This window comes from Apodemus sylvaticus, chromosome 12 (genome assembly GCF_947179515.1).
Source record: "Apodemus sylvaticus chromosome 12, mApoSyl1.1, whole genome shotgun sequence".
Taxonomy (NCBI): Eukaryota; Metazoa; Chordata; class Mammalia; order Rodentia; family Muridae; genus Apodemus; species Apodemus sylvaticus.
Window position 1 is genome coordinate 41,504,457 of NC_067483.1, and position 20,384 is coordinate 41,524,840.

General features: G+C 50.5%; 1 protein-coding gene across 1 annotated transcript in view; it reads right to left on the bottom strand.

The window, feature by feature from the left end:
- Nucleotides 1–878: 878 nt before the first annotated feature.
- Lgr6 (leucine rich repeat containing G protein-coupled receptor 6) overlaps nt 879–20,384 on the bottom strand; it is a 121,430-nt gene continuing 101,924 nt past the window's right edge. The window contains exons 10-18 of the mRNA XM_052200683.1: nt 18,868–18,936; nt 17,687–17,758; nt 16,530–16,595; nt 15,506–15,577; nt 14,994–15,065; nt 13,367–13,492; nt 11,424–11,584; nt 7,955–8,035; nt 879–5,572 (exon numbers count right to left, since the gene is read on the bottom strand). Coding sequence (XP_052056643.1) covers nt 4,332–5,572; nt 7,955–8,035; nt 11,424–11,584; nt 13,367–13,492; nt 14,994–15,065; nt 15,506–15,577; nt 16,530–16,595; nt 17,687–17,758; nt 18,868–18,936 — 1,960 coding nt within the window. The 3' untranslated portion in view covers nt 879–4,331. The remainder of the gene's footprint in view (nt 5,573–7,954; nt 8,036–11,423; nt 11,585–13,366; nt 13,493–14,993; nt 15,066–15,505; nt 15,578–16,529; nt 16,596–17,686; nt 17,759–18,867; nt 18,937–20,384) is intronic.

Consider the following 20,384-nt stretch of genomic DNA (forward strand, 5'->3'; position numbering starts at 1 on the left):
GCGGAGAAGAGCTTCTGGCACTAGGTCTTTGTCTTAGCTTGTTTTCTATTGCTGAGATAAACCACTGATCAACACCAGCTTGGGAAGGAAGGGTTTACTTCCGCATACAGCTTTCAATCCATCATAAAAAGAAGTCAGAGCAGGAACCTGGAGGCAGGAACCGAAGCGGAAACCATAGAGGAACACTGCTTAGTAGCTTACTTCCCATGACTCAGCCTTTCTTAAGATAAACCCAGGACTACCTACCCGGGGGTGGCACCGCCCCCAAGTAGGCGGGGTCCTCCCACATCAATCATTAGTCCAAAAATAAATGCCCCACAGGCTCGTCTATAAGCAATCTGATGGCGGCATTTTCTCAGTTGAGGTTCCTCTTCTGGATAACTTTGGTTTGTTTGTATCAAGTCCCATGTTTGCAGGATTTTGTGAATCTTTATCTCTTTGCCTTCCCCATTTCCTTGGGAATGTCATCACTTCGGGGAAGGAAGAAGATGGAAGTAGGTGGCAAGTTTGTGCAATGAAAAGAAAACAAGATGATTCTTCAGTGGAAACCTCAGCAGGAGGCCTGGGGCTGGCGAGGCTTCAGGGTCTGAGACACAGAAAACCTAAGCTAGTCACAGCTCTCTTTAGACTGCTCTGTCTGACCCAGTGCACACAAAGGACCCTTCAGCACGGATGACCAAAACTGCTCCTCCACATTATCAACCCAGAGCCTTCCTGGCTATGGTCTGAATGCCCCAGAATTCAGAAAGGAAGAGTAATGAGCTTGGCCCTCTGACCACACCTTCCTCCCTCAAAGCCATCCCATAGTCATCACACCCATGATTCCCTCAGGGCCAGCTAAAGGAGCCGAAAGACACACAGGGTACTTCATAGGTGCTTTATTATACAGAAAAACCGGATATTTACATCTTGACAATTTTTATAGTTCACATGGCTGGGGGTGGGGGGGAACTGGAACCCAGAAGGGATGTGGAGGTGGTGGGTCACAGGTGGGAGAACTTGGTACCCCAGAGCAGAGGAGGTCAGAGGGACTGGGGCCAGGAAGATGGGGCTTCCTAACACCTCTTCCATCCTTGCCCCAAGAGCCTACTGACTATGACCAGCTCTCCCTCCCCTGTTCTTGAAGCCTTTACTCTTCTTGGAAAAGTAAATCCAGAGGAGCAGGAGAGGAGTGAAGAGGAAAGCTAGGGCCTAGTAAGAAGCCCTGCCAACTCGTAGTCTTCCGATTGATTTTAGCTCTATGTTTGTTTTGGTTTTTCATTTTGATGAGGTGCTTAACAAGCCGTGGTCCACCATGAGTTCTCCTCTGTGTCACTGACTAATTGCACAGCACGCAGAGCCCATGCTAGTACAGACCAAGTCCTGGCATTTCTACCACCACCATCTCAGTCCCCGGAGTGGATTCTTTTCCATGGCCATTATTTGGGAAGATTTTGTTAATGATAACAGTAGAGGTGCTCCAAACAGTTCAGTTTTTCATCCTGTGATCAGTCAAAGACTCACGGTCTTTCTTGTCAGATCCAAATATGTAGAACAGAGACCTGGAAATTTGCTTAGAAGAAGACATGAGGTCTTCAACTGATCACAAAGGAGATAACCAAAGGAATAACGTTCTGGCTTGCTAGAAATTAGGCCCAAAATCAAACACAAAGAAACTTTACTACTCAGTCTTATTTGGGATAAATGTATATGGACTAGTATTTGGAGGTTTTGTTTGCTTGCTTTTGTTTTTTGAGACAAAGTCTCAAACTCATTATGTAGCTAAGGATGACCCTGACACTCAATCTTCTACCTCCACATCCGATATGCTGGGATTATTGGTATGCACCACCACTCCTGGCTAGACATTTCAAAAGTTAATGGAAGACAATTCAACTCTCATCTCCCTTGCCTCTTCTTTAATTAGAAAGTTGAACTTTGGCTGCCCAGATTTAGAAGCAGGCAGTAAGGTGACTATGTCACGCTAAAGCTTGTAGCCCAAAGGGGCTGGATCACTTTCATAGAAGATCTCTTTAAGGAACAATGCCCATATTCTTAGACCACCAACACACGGCCACTCCACTCTACTTCAGGGCTGACTCCTTTACACCAAAGGGAACAATGATCCCGGAGTGGTGTAGGCAGAGAGAGCAGGGTAGAAATCTAGGTAACTTGTTAGCAGTCAAGGCTCTCCAAACGAATGCCAATTTTGCCATTGTGATGTTTTCTATATGCTTGGATCAGGGAGTGGCACTATTAGGAGGTGTGGCCTTGTTGGAGTAGGTGTGTCACTGTGGGTTTGGGCTTAAAGACCCTCATCCTAGCTCTCTGGAAGTAACCTTCAGATGAAGATGTAGAATTCTCAGCTCCTCCTGCACCATGCCTTCCTGGATTCTGCCATGTTCTCACCTTGATGATAATGGACTGAACCTCTGACCCTATAAGCCAGCCCCAGTTAAATGTTGTCCTTATGAGAGTTGCCTTGGTCATGGTGTCTGTTCACAGCAGTAAGATCCTAACTAAGACAGCCATCCCTAGGGAATCTTAGAAAACCACCAATTCTCAGGGTGGGGGCACCTCCCACCAAGGGCTCCATACATAGCCCTGGGGAAATAAAGAGATCAGACACCCAGAAACAATTGATAAATAAATTTGCTATCATTTAGTGAATGCCCACTCTGAAACCGGCCACAAGAAGTTATAAAGCCACCCTTTTCTGCCTCTGAGCCTTCTAGAGTCCAGGGGCTACTCAGTGAATCACAGGAGGTTTAGAAATGTCCCAAGCTCCACACATGGCCTCTGACTCATCTCTCCTCCCCCACTTGTTGGCCTATGACAGAATTATCACTGGGCACTCGGGAGACCGCAGAGAGGCTAAGCTATGGGAAGTTAATTATTAAGTTAGAGAATGACCTTCCCAGATTGTTTTAAAGGAGTTTTTGGAAAGAGGACTTGACCAGGGATCACAAGAGGACTCAGGTAGATGGTGCTCCACTGGGCTTCAGGCTCCAAACTCAGGCCTTTCTAGGTAAATGGTGTTGGGGCAGACCCCGGAGCAATCATCATCTATTGCCGGATCTCGGCTTCTTCTCACGCCTTACCTCCTCTCTCTGAGATTGAATTCCTGTGTTTGGAGTGGGGCGGAGGCACTGTGTAGTCCCGCAACTGCACTTGGGAAAGCATAAGGTAAGGAAGATCAAGAGAGGAAGACACGGAAGGATCAAAGACCTGATGGGGGCACCCAGGAGTCTCAGATAGCCACAGCACTCCCTAAGATGCAATACCCACAATACAATACCCACTCTCCTGGGTTGTCCACCCCTCCCAGAAACAGGACTGGGAAGAGAAGAGAGGTCCGGGCCATGGAGGATGCATACAATGTAAAACCCTAAGAAGGTAACAGAGTTCAGGAGAATCCATAGAGCTACAGACTTCTCAGTGTTTACCTTGCCAGGACCTAAGAATCCTGTCTTGCTGAGGGCAGAAATTTCATTACTGCTTGGGCTGTGTCGGGTGGGAACACACACAAGGGTCTCTTTCTCCCCACCCCACCTTGGAGCTGAGGAAGCTCCAGGTGTCTGCTCCAGTAGGATTAGTGAGGTGGGGAGGGGAGCAGAATGCAAAATCTGTCCTGGATGATGGATCACCAGTCACCTCTGGCACTTCGCCTCAGGTTGGCTTCATAGGGGCTTTGAAAGAGGGTGGCATCTTATGACATCATAGGGTAGCACTCCATGGTGTGAAGATGAGTCCTCTGGGAGAAAAACCGTGCTAAGTTCTATGAAAAATTTGTAGGTGTTCTGTGAAAAGCAAACAAAAACCTATCATCAAATAATTAAGTTTAACTGCTGTAGTAATTAAGCCAAAAGGTCCTAATTCTCAGGACCCCATGACTCTAAGAAAGGGACATAAAATGCAATGTCTTCCAAAGTGTATTTTAACAGGAAGCACTTTGGCACAGCGGAGGTCAAGATTAATGGGACGCAGAAGACATTTTATATCCTGTATGTCACCGGGGAGATCTCCACTGTCTTTGGTAGTTGTCTTCCAGTGTCTTTCACTGTGCATGGTTCTGTCAGCTCCTCACAACCTTCACTGTCCTGCTTTTCTCCCTTCTCCTACGCAAATTGTCCAGGTCTCTGTCAGATATATTGGATTGGACAGGGAAGGCCCAGGGTGAAAGTGAAACTGAAGGCCAAGACAAAGCAAGACCTGGAAGTGCTCATGGGTTATGGGCGTGGAGAGAGAACAATGGAGCCAGAGGCGTTGGCTATCCCGCTGTGGAGTTGTAGTTGTCTTTCTTTTATAAGCAGCCATCATTGGGAGGGGAGAGGACAAACACGGAGGGATATTTATAAGTGAGAAGCAAAGAGAGGGCCAGAGGGCCAGAGGGCTCCACCCTCGGAAGAGCCACAGCCGGCTCGTGTGGCTCCCTCTGCCTTTAGCAGCAGTTCCCCCTTCTTGGGAGGTTGTGGGTTCCCAAACTTGGTTCCATCAGACTCTACAAAATGGTTCCCCTCCAGCCTGGTGGCCCTGAGGGTCACTGAAGGGAAGCCATAGGTCTCTAGCCCTGGAGGCTGCCCAGCCTCAGAAGCTTCCAGAATAAGATCCACATCAGAGAAAGCCACCAGCGCTTGGGTGGAGTCGCAGGAGCTCTTCTCCAGCTCACCGGCTGCTGCAGCGTAGGCCAGGGGCCCCGGAGACCGAGGGCTTGGCCAGAGCCTCCGAAGGTCATCCCGGAAGTGAGGGTTGAAGAGCAGGTAGAGCAGGGGGTTGAGGCAGGCAGGCAGAGGCAGCACCACCAGAAGGACCGACTTGACAGCCTCGGGGGTGACGGGAAAGAGGCCCAGCATGGAGGCAAAGCTGAGGAAGGCCACAGGGCAGTAGAGGAGGCCATCTGCAAAGATGAGCCAGGCCACGTGGCGCACCATGGCGCAGTCCCACACGGCCTCAAAGTCACCGCGAGGCAGGTCACAGTAGAGCTTGATGTAGGCGCCGGCCACCACCAGGAAGCAGAGCGAGTTCATCATCACCAGGGCTACAGCGAAGCCCAGGGCGGCCGGGTGGCCCTCGGGCGGCGCGTAGGGCAGGCAGAGCGGGGAGGCGCCATACTCGCCCACCGAGGCCAGCGGCAGCGCGGCGGCCAGCCCGGCCAGCGCCAGGCATCCCAGTGCGCCTGCGCGGACGCTGCCAGGCGACGGCGCCTTCCCGTAGACCCGGACGCAGGTCACGGAGATGCTGCACTGCACGGCCGCCAGTGTGAGCAGCAGCACCGACGCCTCCGAGCCCAGGACAGCCAGGAAGCCCGTAGCCTGGCAGCCCAGCCCGCTCTCCCAGCGGGCTCCATACTCGGCGAACTGGCCGAAGGTCAAGGCGTCCACCGAGGCCAGGAGGCCGCAGGAGATGCCCGTCAGGGCGTTGGCCCCTGCGATCGCACCCACCACAAGCTTGACAGGGGACAGCGGGCTAGGCCCGCCGGCAAAGACAGTCAGCAGCACCAGCCCGTTACAGAGTACCGAGAGCAGCACGATGGCCCACACAGCAAGGCGGATGCCCCAGCTCTCAAAGAGGTGCTCGCAGGGCTTGAAGGGGCCTGTGAGAGAGAGGAGTAGATGTAAGGCCAGAGCCAGGGCTGCCAGAACCCAGGTCACTGGCAAAGCCAGGCTCTATGATCAGACAATTCCTAACACAAAGGAGATAATTTCTATCTCAGAAATACAGACTTGAAAACTCCTGGAAATGGGGGAGGAAATGGGGGGTGGGGGGGCACTATGAGGACACTGCAGAGAAAATGCACTGAAATAGAGGGGTGATGCAATGCAAACCCAGACCTCAGGAAATGCTAAGAAACTCAGTCTTCCTAAAGGAGCAAGATTTGGAGAGAGAGGAGAAACAAACTTCTACAGGAGTGAAGAGACGTGGCTGGGGCAAAGGGTGGCATGAGGAGCTGTCCAGAGTCAACCACAGGGTGGAGGTGACTCAGCCCAAGCAATCATTGACATTTCCACGGTCGAGGAGTCCTGAGTAGACTTAGGCTGGTTCTCCCTCGCTCTGAGCACACTTTATGTGTGCAGTCAGTATTTGGAAGACAAAGGGCATAATCGAAATATAGAAAACTTGGCCAAGTGTAGTAATCCCAACACACACTCAGGGAGCTGGGGCAGGAGGAGGATGTATTTGAGGCCAGCCTGAGATGATAGTGAGACCCTAACTAAAAACAAAGAGAAAATACTTTGAACTTAAGTTTTCCAACTTGACCCCACAGTAGATTGGTAAGATCCTGGCGTTTTTCCATCTCTCTCCCCAATGCTATTTGTAAGTCACCTTGTAACTTTTGGGCATATTATTTCTTCATTTCCTTTGGCTCTACACTTGTTTTTCAATGTATTGCTAGGTAGCTTGGGAATTTAAGAGACTTCTGTGGGAGCTATTTTAAAAACATTTTTTTCTGATTATGAAATAATAGGTGGAAATTTGAAAATATAGCATGAAAATTTAAACTGTCTATGGCCTCACCTCTCAAGAAGAACTCATTTTGGCATATTTTCTTCCAGGTTTATTTAATATATATATATATATATATATATATATATATATATAATAAGTTGGGATTTTATTCTCTTTAAATTAGGCTTTGCATACTTCCTCACAACCTCAAAAAACATCTTTTTAATGGCTGTATAATAACTGTTTCATCATATGATAGGCAGAAATTTATCTGACCATTTGTGTGAGCTATTTTAAAAGCAAGTTCAAGTTGGGCCTTGTTTTCCAGAACTTTCTCTTTCACCTTATCCTTGTCAATTGCTGATTTTCAGACATGAAATTCCAAGGAAGCACTAGCAAAATATGTGTCTGCATCTTTCCACCATCTGCCACTAGGGGGCGTGCTTTGCCGCTAAGAGCTGGTATGGAGCAAGGTCAAGGCTGAAAGCTCTCTGGGCAAAGGGCTTAAGCCAAAGAAACATGGAAATCTGGAAAACGAAGGTGGGATGAAATAAAAACAGCTAACTGTTTGTAATTTTGTGTTTATTCTGAACAGCTCTTGGCCCACAAAGCACTGCGCTGTCTTCTGGCATGGCCTGTTGGCGGTTTATTGTTTTGATTTGGCTTTTTTGAAACAGGTTCTCACTATGTAGCCTTCACTGTCCTGGAACTCGAGAGCTGAGATCTAGACCAGGCTGGCGTCAAACTCAGATTCATGTGCCTCTGTGTCCTGAGTACTGGGATTAAAGGCACACACTACCATTCCTGGCTCTGTTAACATTTTATACATGGGGAAGGGACTCTTCTCACTTAAAAAAAAAAAATCAAACAAATGAAAAACTTAGGTTGTGTGGCATCAACAAAAACGAGCCCCTCCCCTTTTCTTTCCAGCAACATGGCTCCTCCCATGGCCACAGGTTAGACCCCAGGAGAGGCTTTCCTGGCTCTCACAACCTCAGGTTAGACCGGGGTTGGGGAGCTTTCCTGGATCTAAGGAAATACTTTAGGAATTATCCAGAGTTCTACCCTAGAAGACATTGATAAAGAGATTTCACTCTTCTCAGGATGGAGAAGATGGTCTTTCAGAGATTCTCCTGGCCCTTTGAGTCTGTGGTGTGTGTGTGTGTGTTTGTGTGTGTGTGTATGTTTGAGGTTGCTCAAAAAGCAGCCCCAGCAATGACAGCTAGACATTCTTCCTTACTTCTCTCTTCCAGGAGAACAACTTATTCCTAAATGCACGGCCTTTGATTTGATTGTGAAGGCTGTTTGACCTTTCCCAAGCCCACTGTTCCCCTATGTAGACACCTGAGGGAAAAAACTCCCTCAGAAAGGATTATACCCGACCCTGACCCCAGCAGGTTGAGCTTTGGGCAAAGAAAACATCTGCAACATAGACTCTTACAAGCTAAACTGGCTTCTCGACCAGGCAATCGGGCGTCCCCCTCCCCCCAGCTCCCCAGCTCCCCGGCTCCCCGGCCATCCATCTCACCTGGGACAGGGCTGCACTGGACACTTGGGTGTGGTTTTGAGTCCTCTGTCTCCATCTGGAACTCATCCAGGTCTAGGTCATCTAAGAAGGGAAAACAGTATGCCTGAGTCCTGGGTGTCAGTGCCTGTCACTAACGCCCCACTTTGTCTAAACTGACAAAAGTTAATGTCTTTTATTTACGCTGATGTCTGTGCCTAACTGTCAGTGCTGCTCATTCAGCGGCCCTGCTCTTTCTACTCTTGGGCGCCAATATTTGGGCGATCAGCTACATGTTCTCTGCCTGTGGGTATTGGATATTTCCAGTTCCCTGCGAGGGACAACTCACTCTCCGCTATTCTGCAGTTTCTCCTGCCCAGTCACCTTTAGCCCCTGAGTGCTACACAGAGTGTGGCTCGTGGCTGCTCTAATAAATAGAGCTAGTGATTACATAGTCCTTCCTTGAGCTGGCCTGTGGTTACATAGTTCCTCCTCGAGCTAGCCTGTCACTGCAGTTCCATGTCCTGATGTGAACACTGCACACGAAGAAGAATGTTGGAAGCTGGGAGATGGTGGTGCACACCTTTAGTCCCAGTTCTAGGGAGGCTGAGGCAGGTGGATTTCTCTCTGAGTTCAAGGCCAGTCTGGTCTAGAGAGTGAGTTCAAGGACAGTGGGGGGGGGGAGAAGGTGAGGGAGGACGAAGAGGGAAGCAGGGAGGGAAGAAGGGAAGGGAGGGGGAGGGGAGGAGGAATGTCAATGCTGATGCTGCACAGGGTAGGACATGCCTGTGATTCCAGAATTGTTAGGTAGAGGCAGGAAGATCAGGAGTTCAGGGTCATCCTCACCTACACAGCAAGTGTGAAGTAAGTCTGGGCTACATGAAACCTTTCTCAATAGCAAACATGAGTTCAGAGCCTCAGCAGACAACACATAAAAGCCAGGCACAGTGGCATGCATCTGAAGCCCTAATACAGGTGGGACACACAGATGGGGATCCTGAGGTTGGGGGGATAGGAGGATCCCTGTATCTCCCAGCCAATCAGTCTAGCCAATCCATGATCTCTGGCCTCGGTGGAAGGCTTAATCTTAGAAAATAAGGTGGACAGCAATAGAGGAAGACGTGCAGCATCAATCTCTGGCCCTATAGCCACCTGAATACACACACACACACACACATACACATACACACACATACACACACACACACATACACACACACATACACACATACATACATACACACACACACACATACACACACACATATACACACACATACACACATACATACATACACACACACACACACACACACACACACACACCAAAAACCTCAGCGGCTGATGTCTGAGGGTCACAATGCCTCATCAGCTCCCTCTATCATAGGAGAATAAGTAGATGACTCTGCTTGACTCCCCCCCCCCCCCATCTTTGGCTCACAAAGTCGGGTTCCTGTGTAGATCTTTCCTCCCCACTTACACATCTGTTAGGAGTCTCCCAGAAGACCGGAAGATTATGGAGTTGCCCTTGACCTGGACAGCTTCAGGGCAGGTGGAAGGCCAGCATGTACCCACAGAGCCCTGGCATTTCCTTTCTTCTCTACCTTCCATTCCCCACCTGCCCATCCGCTCCAGAAAGGATTCCAGCGACTCTTTGAACCCAAAATGCATGAATGAAGTACAGGAGGTGGGAGCGCCAGACTGTCCGAGGCTGGGAAAGTCATGGCCGAGGTGTTAAGTAACCACTCTTCAAATGACGAGGAAATCGAATCTGGCTGGAACAGCAGCTCCTGGCTTTCTTTCTGCTCCTTTGCTTTCACAGGAAGTGGGGAGCCCTGCCCCAGCTCCTGTTACAGGTGGCGGGCAGCCCACTAACTCAACAGGCCCGAGGTTCTCCAAGACCTAAGCCCAGCGGAAAGTTTCACCTTGTGGAAGGAAAATTTCCATTTCTCTTTCCAGCCCCCTTTTACTCCCCGAAGGAGTATGCAGCAGACATCCGGGATGGTCCCAGGGGGATAGTTGTCTGCTGCCCTGCCAGTTCTGGGGCTCCTCCTCCTGGTGCTGCTCCTCCCACTCCTCTTCCTCCTCCTCTTGGGAGTCTGTCCTGGTTCCATTCACTAGGAGGGATGTTCTCAGAGATCCCCAGACTACAGGATCTGACTTCCATAATCTGTGTTCTAGATTACACAGTGACACTGTCCCCACTGACTAACACACTCTGCCTCACATGGAATCCTCCAGTCCTTCCTCACAGCCACTGAGAAATGGAATATCTGTTTTTACCGAAAGATAAGGAAGTTAAGCTCAGGTTAAAATATGTCAAAGGCCACCCAAAAGGTCCATGGGGTCATTGGGATTGGACTGAGTTTTGTCTACACTGTAACCCCAGCATGAGATGCTGTGAGTCTCATCTAGCCTTAACCTGGTTATGTAGATGATGATGACTTTGAACACCTGAACCTCGTGCCTTCAGCTTGGGCCTGCTGGAGTCCTGGTATGTGTGGCAGGCAGCACCACCCCCAGGCTTTAGATTTAATTCTTCCTGTTCAGCTTCTCTGAGACACTAGGAGATGTTCAAGACAAAAAATGAAATCTTAAGGCAGGGTCCTTTCTCTGTCCTAACGGTACTTGCAGTTGGGAACACGGGGCCTGGAGAGAGGAAAGCATCCTTCTTCCCTTCTTCCCTTCTCCCAAGACATACTTTATAGACAAGCCCTCAGAAGCCCCCAGCCCCCAGCTACCTACTTCCAACTTTCTTTCTCTCTCTCTCTTTTTTAAAGAGTTATTTATTTATTATATGTAAGTACACTGTAGCTGTCTTCAGACACTCCAGAAGAGGGCGTTAGATCTCTTTACGGATGGTGGTGAGCCACCATGTGGGCGCCGGGATTTGAACTCAGGACCTCTGGAAGAGCAGTCAGTGATCTTAACCACTGAGCCATCTCTCCGGCCCTCCAACTTTCTCTTTACCTCAACTCTTCCAGGAATAGATATATCTGACTCAAGACAACCTGTTTACTCAGCGGGGCCACATGCTTAGTGGCCACTTAAATTCCCCACGTTAACTCATAGGAAGAACGGGGGCAAAGGACATCCCTTCCTCTGTTTAGTTCTAGGACACAGAGTAAGCCCCCCTCCCCCAAAACAGGTTTACTTCAAGTAACACTACCATCATTAGTTGCTGCACTAATTAATTGTTTTCTGAGAACAACCAAAGGGTGAAGGACTAAGATGGGGGGGGGGGCATGAAGACAACACGGGTGAGCCATGGGGCAGGGAGAGCCCGAGAGGGCTGCAAAGGCTGGCAGGGTGCTAACATTCCTGTTCCCATCCTCACGATCATTCTTTTTCAACAAGTGTTCTTGAGTGTGCAAACAGTGGGACACTTCCTTCCAGGTCACAGGGATCCCCACTAACACTTCTCTAAGGCTCCCTTCTAGAGCCCCCCCCCTCAGCCCCCAACACCCGGAGCCCAGGGTCCCCAGGCACTCACAGTGGTTCTCAGCTTGTCCAGCAAGGAGACCCAGGGGCCTCTTTGGTGCCTCTTCTTCCTCTGGGTGAAAGTCCTCGGCCTGCCACTGCCCAGAGGTCTTGAAGAAGTTGGCACAGATGGCATAGGCACAGCACTGGTAGGCGTAGGGCACCTCTAGGATCCTAGGGTCAGGGAGAGGTACCTTAGTGTGTTTGGGATCTAAGACCTCAGCATATGGTCTTCAACCCCAGAGCGCCCTGTTTCCTCCAGAGCGGTGGCTCTCAACCTTCCTAATGCTGAGACCCTTTAATACAGTTCTTTCTGTTGTGGTGACCCCCAACCATAAAATTATTTTTGTTGATACTTCATAGCTACTATTAGGAATCATGATATAAATATCTGTGTTTCTGAGGTTTTACATGACCCCTGTGAATAGCCTGGTAGTTTGGAGGGTTTGAGACCACGGGTTGAGAGAACAACAACTCTAGACCTTTCTTTAGAGGAATCTTGAAGCCTGATTCCCGACCCCAGAAAGCTCTGGAGAGATTCTCTTCATTCAACTTGACTGAGAGGGAGAGAGAGGCCTTCTGCCTATTGACTTAGAAGTCTCCAGAGCAGGCTCTGAGGTGGGAGCAGTTTCCCCAAGGTCACACAGCACCCAGGGTGCTCTGCTCCTCCGCAGGAGTAACTCTTGTCTAGTATCTAAGGAGGCGGGAAGGAGGCAGGGCTGGGGTGTGACTCAGCAGCGGGACACTTGCCTGGCAGGCACACGCCCCTTGGGTTGGATCCCAAGTGCTGGGGAAAGGGGGCATGGAGTCTTTTTATTTTTCTTTCTCCCTTTTCCTACTTTGCCTTTCCTCCCCTCCCTTCCTCTCCTTTTTCTCCCTCCCTCCATCCTTTTCCTTTTCTTTTAAGACAGGGTCTCGTGTGACCCCGGCTAGCCTCAGACTCCACCTATAGCCAAGGATAACCTTGAACCACCCATCTTCTTTCCTCTCCCTCTCAGGCATGCACAACACCTACCTTTCTTTCTCTATGTCTGCGTGTGTATGTACGAGTGCCTGTGCACACAAGCAGAGACCAGAAGAGGGTGTCAAGTACCCTCTTCTCCACTCTTCTCTATTTCATTGAGAAAAGGGTTCTCCCTGAACTCACCCTGTTTTCTTGGCCAAGCTAGAAGCCAGCAAACCGAGGTCCTCTTCCTACCTCTGTCCTCCTCAGAGGTAGGATTACAGGCACATATGGGATACTAGCTTATTATATAGGTGCTGTGACGCAACTCCTATTATCATAACTGTGCAGCAAGATCTCTGAACCACTGAGCCATCTCTCTCCAGTCTCCCGCCCCCCCCCCCCCTTAAGCAATGATTTCCCCAGTGATTCTTCACCCTTGTCTTCTGTGAAACCCACACCCTGTCCCCTGCCCAGATTCTGGCATAACAGAACTGGATTTTGTGCCCTCTGAGGGTGAGGACAATTGCCTTGGGCATCTCATTAGCTTGCAGCAGACAGAGCTGGGGCCACACAGGCTGCTCTGCTGCCGCCACTACTTGGAGGAAGCCTGGATGTCATTAGCACCAGGGACCGGCTGCGCGGCTTGCTTTCCACTCATCGCTGCCCTGGGCTCTGCCCTGATTCTGTGCCTCAGACGATGCCTAAGTGAGGGTGGGATTGCCAGGCTGGGGAGAAGCAGGCGAGGAACAAGGAAGGCTAAAGAGCCTCTGCTCGCTCACTCCCTTCCCCCCAGGTCCCAGTGCCCTTAGATTGGTGGATAGTGGGGAGGAGACAGGATGGGGTGCTGGGGGGGTGGGGTGGGGTGAGCCATGGCCCTGGTTAGCTGACAGGAGATCAGTGGACCCAAACTCCAAGCTACCAGGCTAGTCGCAGGGTCTGTGGCTTTCTCAGTTTCTCTCAAGGTGTCTGGGACACACCTCCTCAGGCAGAGACGCCGGCCAATCTCTCACCTCAGTCTTGGGAAACTGTCCTTGGAGAAGGCTTGAGACAGGGCCAAGTTTCCTTTGAGCTTCAGGTGCATCAGGCCGCCCAGCCCAGCCAGGGGCAGTGTGGTCAGCTGGTTGTCTGTCAGGTCCCTAGGACAGTGCATGATCAGGGTTATTGGCAGTCAGTGGGACTGTCGAGGGGGCGGGGCTTTGTTGAGGGTGTGGCCAGGGTGCCTGGGATGAAGCAAGAGGAAAGGAGCAAAGAACAGAAGATAAACACAGGGGGATAGTGTGTGCTCTGAGGCTCAGGGGTTTCCGGAGACCCCTTCTGTTAACTCAGCCACTCACTCATCCAGCAAACCTTAAGTGACAGCTATGCGTCAGGGGCTCTCCTATATTGATGTCAAATTGTCCCAATCTATAGGTAACAGAGCCCCACAACTGTAGCTTCTGTGTCTGGGTCTCATCGAGGAACCCTTGCTCACAGCCCTGGGAGACCTTTCTGCTATGTGCATATATCTCACGTATTTCCTTTGCTTCTCTGATGATCGGATGGGGTGGGACAAAGCTGGTCCTCAGCCCCAAGTAGGCACTGGATCCTTGCAGACACCGTCTGGTGGCCAGCAGTGAGGGCATACATAGCCTCCGCTGGAGACTTTATTAGACTAAGCCAGGAGTCCAATGCAAACACTAGGGCCACAGACTGTGCGTCGTGGAAACAGCCCTGGGCTGGCAGGCAGGAAACCTGGCGCTGTCACCAACTCACTGTGTAACCAAAGAGAGTCACAAATCTGCCCAAGTTCCAATGGCCTCATCTTTCAAAGGATAAAAATATCTGTCCTACCTAGCTGGCAGGGGTATGGCAAATAGGGAGGAGATGGAGGTGAGAATTTTACAAGACCAAGGCCCAGAGCCCAGAGCCACAGACTAGAGAAGGGGGACTGCATGCCACATGGGGAGCCATGACAGGTCCTTAAACAGGCTTCTCCTCCTAGACCTTGGAGAAGTCACCAGTGTAGTGAGGGTCTGTGGCTGGATAATGACCAAGGCCAGGAGCCTTGAGGAGTCTTTGTGGTAGTCAGAAAAGGCTCCATGTAGGTGGGCATGCCTTTGGGACACACAACATGGCAGGCTGGGAGGGTGTCAGCTCCTCCTTAGGCAGGAACTAGGTCAGGAGCTCTTTGCAGCCTAACACCATGACCATGCACTCTGCTTGCCTCCTGGGAGATTTAAAGATTCCGTGGTTCCCTCCTGCCTCGCAGCTCTCTGAGACCCTGGGTTCTCTATCAACCATCATCCTCTTGAATTGAGAAGTTCAGATACATATGTCCTCTGTGTGAACATGGAGGATAAAGGAGGGAGGGGAGGGAGCACAGTGGGGAGCACAGCGAGGACCAGGGCTGCCAAAACATTGCAGAACATTAGCAGATGATATTCCAGGGTTTGCAGGAAGCAGGCTCTCTGTTTACCAGGCCTCACAGTGTGTCAAACACACGGTTAGAATGATGGATTAGGCCTCTCAGACCTCCCTGTGATGTGTGGTGAAACTTTGTACAAGTCCTTGCTCAGTGGTGGCCCTCCTCTACCACCAACCAGCCCACAGTCCTGCCTGGCCCTCAGCATCCTGGAAGACAGTTCAAGGGGTACTTACAGCTTAACCAAGGATCGAAGGGTTGAGAAAGCCTCAGGGTGGATGGCACGGATGGCATTCCAACTCAGGTCTCTGTGAGCAGAAAGTGGGAGGTAGGAGAGGGCAGGAACACGCAGGAGAGCCATTGTTCCTATCCTGGGCCTATCTTGGGCTTGCTCCCACATACTTTCCATCTGGCCTTCCCAAGCAGCAGTGGCTTGAAGCCTTTGGGGAAAGTTCTTACTGCTGTCTAGTTCCCAATCTGCTTGTAGCCCCTGGAATGGAGTCATTATGTTTTGGTTCCAGAGCCTCAGAATACCCTGGGTAATAGCTGGAGAAGGGTCTGCATGACTGTCTGAATAAGGAAGTACTCTGTGTGTGTGTGTGTCCGCGTGTTTAAGGGCTTTGGAAAAGAAATAAAGAAATAAACATACACGTCATGAGTACTTAAACTGGACACCTGCTATGGAAATGACGTTGGAGGGGACACAGGGGTCCTCCAGACCCCACCCCTGGGTGCTGCAGGTACTCACAGAGATTGCAAGGAGCTCAGCTGACTGAAGGTATCTGCACCAATTTCCCAGATCCGGTTATGTCGGAGGCCACTAGAGCAGCAAGAGAGACTAGATGAGCCTGCAGGCCCAGACTCTGGCTCTGATCCACGCCCCTCAAGCCCTGGAAGGAAGAGAGGAGAGCCCCCCACTTCTCCTGGCACAGGAAAAAAGGCCCAGCCCGCGGAAGTCACCAGAATTAAAGGGGATCCGGTTGCCTTGGGTAAGTGGGTCAGGAGACAAAGCCACAAAACCATCCCTGTGGCCCAAAAGGGAATCAGCTTCCAGGGTTCCCACCGGGCCTGGCTCCCAGCCCAGCTGAAGTGTCCCCCACTTTCCCTGACAGTCATGGGTCCTGCAGACCCTAGCCTAGCAGCAGACACTGGGTAATCAAGTGACTGCAGGGAATTGAGAAGCAGAGTTTAGTAGACTTATTGTCTGACTAAGAGATAGATCCTGGACTCCAGAAATGTCAGAGACATTGTTACTCAGGCAAACCAGACAAACCCAGATATATATTCCCTGTCATGGCCCCATAAAGCATTGCCCTGCCTAAAATCAGGGGCAGCTACTTAGAACTCAGACTGCAGAGTCTCTGAGCACACTGGAGATGGGCAAATGGGGCTCAGAGAAATTTATAAGTGAGCTTTTCCTTGTGTCGCTGGAGGCTCATGTGTAACCATGCTTATCTTTGTATTCATGAGCACACATGTACAAGTGTATGTTGATGGGTCATGGAACATGGACCTGAACACATGCTCCTGAACCTAGTCTGCTTCCAGTTCCTCCAAAGACTTGTGTATCACACAAAATACCATGGTGGCCCCGGGCCTCCGCCAGTGTAATCGCATCTTCTTGTTATTGACTCAGAAGAAGCTATCCTGAGATTCCTTTGGGCACCTGTTCCTAGTAAAATCATCTACTGTGAGTCCTAGCGCATGTGCCCAGGCCTTGCTGAGCCCCCGGGCCTACATTTAGGTCCAACAAACTGAGAAGAAAGACTTACATTTCCTCCAGCTTCTGACATCTGTGCAGGCTGGGCAGCTCCTCAATCTGATTATGCGACAGCTCCCTGGGGAAGAGACAGAGCCCAGCTCAGGGGGAAGCAGCGGCTTTATGAGGGTAGAAGGCAGGGGGGCGATGGGGGCAGGGAAAGCACTGTGGTCAGGGCTGTGCTCCTCTGCAGGGACACGGCAGAGTACCAGTCTCCTCTGTTAGATTTCTCTTCCCTCCTCCCTGCTAAGCCCCATTTCACACGAAGCCTATGAAGGACCGACTTGGCTTTTGGTTTTTTCATCAGGGCTGCCTTATGAACATATATAATCCTGCAGGACCCTAGGAGCATCCTGGAAAAACAGCTCAAACAGTGAGGGATATGGAGATGAGCAGAGAGGCCAACACAGGCTTAGGGTACCGAGCCAGTCAGTAGGGAATATGGGCACTGCTGAGCAAGATGCACAGTGTCACTCAGGGAAATAGTGTCCCCATGGAAACGATTCTGATGACCACCACTTATGGAGCTAGCAGGGAAAAGAAATGCTGGGAACCCTCATCTGGCCCAACCCTTCCCTTAGGCAGGGGACTTAAGGCCTGGGTCCTCAGCACAGTGCCTGCCCAAAGACACACTCCCTGTTAGTAGACAACCGGAGCCCCCATCTGTAGATGTCAATGTACCCATCTTGAACTGCTTGTGAGATTCCCTAGGGAGCAGTCTCAGACTGAAGTTAGAATCCAGGTGAGAAGAAAAGCTGAGCCAACTTAAGTAGCTTCGGAATACCAGAAGCAATTACATCCCCTGCCTAAACGATGCCGAGCCCATGCTATGTGCTTAAGCACAGACTGTTTTCAGGTCTCACACACTGACTCTCATTTTAAACAGGAGGTTTAAATTCAGGGACATTAAAGAATCGCTCCAAATGAACATAGCTAGTGAGAATGAGAAGCAGAGTTGGTCTCAAACCACTCAGATCTTACTCCAGAGACCAAAGTCCTTCATCTTGAACAAGAGAGGACAGTCTCTCCTAGATTCTTAAGCAGGAGTCTATGTTGATCACTCTCCCAAAAGAGATGTGACCAAGTACAGCAGAAGCAGCAGAGGCTTTCACTGGGACACAGGGACAGGGGGTCAATGCCGGGGCTGTACAATGGTCAAGAGCCACTCACAGGATCCGGAGCCTAGGCAGCTGTTGGCACATTCCCGGCGGGAGCAGTCGGATGCCTGCGCGGGTCAGGGTCCTGCAGGGAGAACAGACAGAGCTTGGCACCAGGCCCGGAGCCCTGCCATTCCCAGCCACCCGTCTGTGACACCGGACCTGATATTGTCATGGGAGGACAGAGCTGACAAGAGAGAGCAGTGGGAAACACAGGGCAGGGGCGGGGCTACAGGAACAGGAAGCAGCAAGCAGGCTCCCTCATCTGAGCGCCAGGGCCTCAATCCATGAGCGCTCCTTGTCCAATGATTCCTACAGATCCAAATCTACCCAAACACCTTCACCCCACCCACACCCCGACTCTCATAATGGCCCCAGCAGCACCAGGTCTTAAGGACGAAATCTTCCCTACTCTTGGGACCTTCCAGGGGAAGGCCAGCGATGGCAAGGCGTGGCTGGGAATCAGCTCCAGTAGGACCGTGGGGACACGCTTTGCTCCCTGTGGAGACACGCTTACGGTGCAGAGGGTTGTGAGGCCACACTGGAGAATGAGCTTGGGTTAGGCCCGGGATAGCCCTAGAAAGACTCCAAGGCCAAGGTCATCCTTGGGAAACAATTCTTACTTCCATGGAACATTTTCCACGTGCCACTGAGCTAGGAAGAAGCCGACAGAGGCCCAGAGGAAAGGGCCGGTCCCAGCCACACCATGAATGAGTTGTATGGGCAGGGAGTCAGCTTCCTGACATTCACATTAAGTGCCTGCTTGTTTTCTTTGATTCATTTAATGTGTAGACAGCCTACTGTGTACTAATCCCAGGGTGCAGAGTATTTTGAGGGCCTATTATATACTCATACGCGAGATGTAAAGTATAGCATGGAGACACTCGTTGAAATCAAGCCTCCCAAAGTCAAAGACTTCAGGATTAGGAGCTCTGAGGCCAGGCCTGATGAATCTAAGCACAACAGAGGAATACCAGCCTCCTCCCCACTCCCTGCTGCCCCTGCGTTGCCTGGAGGCAGCATCTGGAGATGTCTGGAGATGGCCAAGGCCCTGGGGCTGAGCCAGTAGCAGAGGCAGACTAGAGGGAGGGCGATAGGAGGAGCATGGCCTAGACAGCCATCCAGATGAGGGGAGGTGGAGAAGGCCCCTCCCCCGTGGAGGAGCCCCCGGTGGGGGGGAGGGAAGCCACTCACAGGATCTCCAGGCTAGTGGTGCCTTTGAGGTCTGGGAACTCCTGGAGGTCAGTGGCACCATTCAGGGACCTGCAAATAGAGGGAACAGGCTCTGGAGGGGTGGGTCAGGCCTGGCAACATGTGTGCCTCAGATTCACCACTTTGGCCCCATGGGAAGGAAGTTTAGTCATGTTTATAATAATTTGTTTGTTAGTTTGTTTTTGTTTTTTTTAAAGACAGTATCTTTTATGTAGTTCTATCTGGATGTCCTGGAACTCATTACATAGACCAGGTTAGCTCATTTTTCTCTGCCTCTTTTTTTAAAAATTTATTTATTTAATGTATATGAGTACACTGTAGATGTACAGATGGTTGTGAGCCATCATGTGGTTTCTAGGAATTGATCTCAGGACCTCTGCTTGCTCCAGCCCTGCTTGCTTTGGACTAAAGATTTATTTATTATATGTAAGTACACTGTAGCTGTCTTTAGACACATCAGAAGAGGGTGTCAGATCTCATTACAGATGATTGTGAGCCATCATGTGGTTGCTGGGATTTGAACTCGTGACCTTTGTAAGAGTAGTCAGTGCTCTTACCCACTGAGCCATCTCACCAGCCCTTGTCTCTGCTTCTTGAGTGCTGAGATCAAAGGCATACATCACTATACCTAGCTCTCAATCACTGTCTTAAATCAATACAGCCTTGCCTAGTCCAGCTGGGCTGACACTGAGCCCAGCAACTCCAGAATTGAGGCCTTTGGTTTGTAAAAAGACAAAGACAAACCCAGATGAGAGACACATGAAGTGTTCCATGCTGTTATTGTTTTGTTTTGAGATGGGGGTCTCCCATAACCCAGACTGGCTTTGAACTTATACAGCAGAAGTTAGTCTTGAACCCCAATCACCCTGCTTCACCTCTGGAGCACTAAGATCACAAGTATGTGCCACCACTCCTGGCAGGAGTGTCTTCTCTAAAAGGCAAGTGTCAGGAGTGGCGTCACATGCCTTTAATCTTAGCCCTTGGAAAGTGGGAGCTAGTGGATCAGGAGTTAAAGACCAGCCTTGGCCATATGAAACCTTGTCACAAAAGAACAAACACCATGGGAGAGACCCCGAGGAGGCAGAGTAGCATCCAATAAGGATCCCAGTAATAGAAGCAAAGGGTCTGGGTTCATACACTTCAGGTTTCCTCCATAGTATGGACTGAGGTACTTACCTCACAGATTGGGACAGGGAGGAAATGTAATGGGAGCGTAGGAAGGAAATGTGCCTGGAGGAGGTTAGCTGTGTGGAGTAAAGCCACACTGCACTGCAAACAATCCATAGAAGCCTTTTTCTTAAAACAAAAACAAAACAAAACAGTGGGACCTTAGGCTTGGAATTAGATGAGTAGGGAAAGGAAACCAAGGATTTCCTTCAGGCTAAGCGTGAGAAAGACGGCCTAGTGAGGGCCCGGGAAGCTTTGCACAGGGCTCTGGAGAAGCAGCCTGAAGGGCTCGCAGAGTTCACTGCAGGTGTGTATGGTTCAACTACCACGAT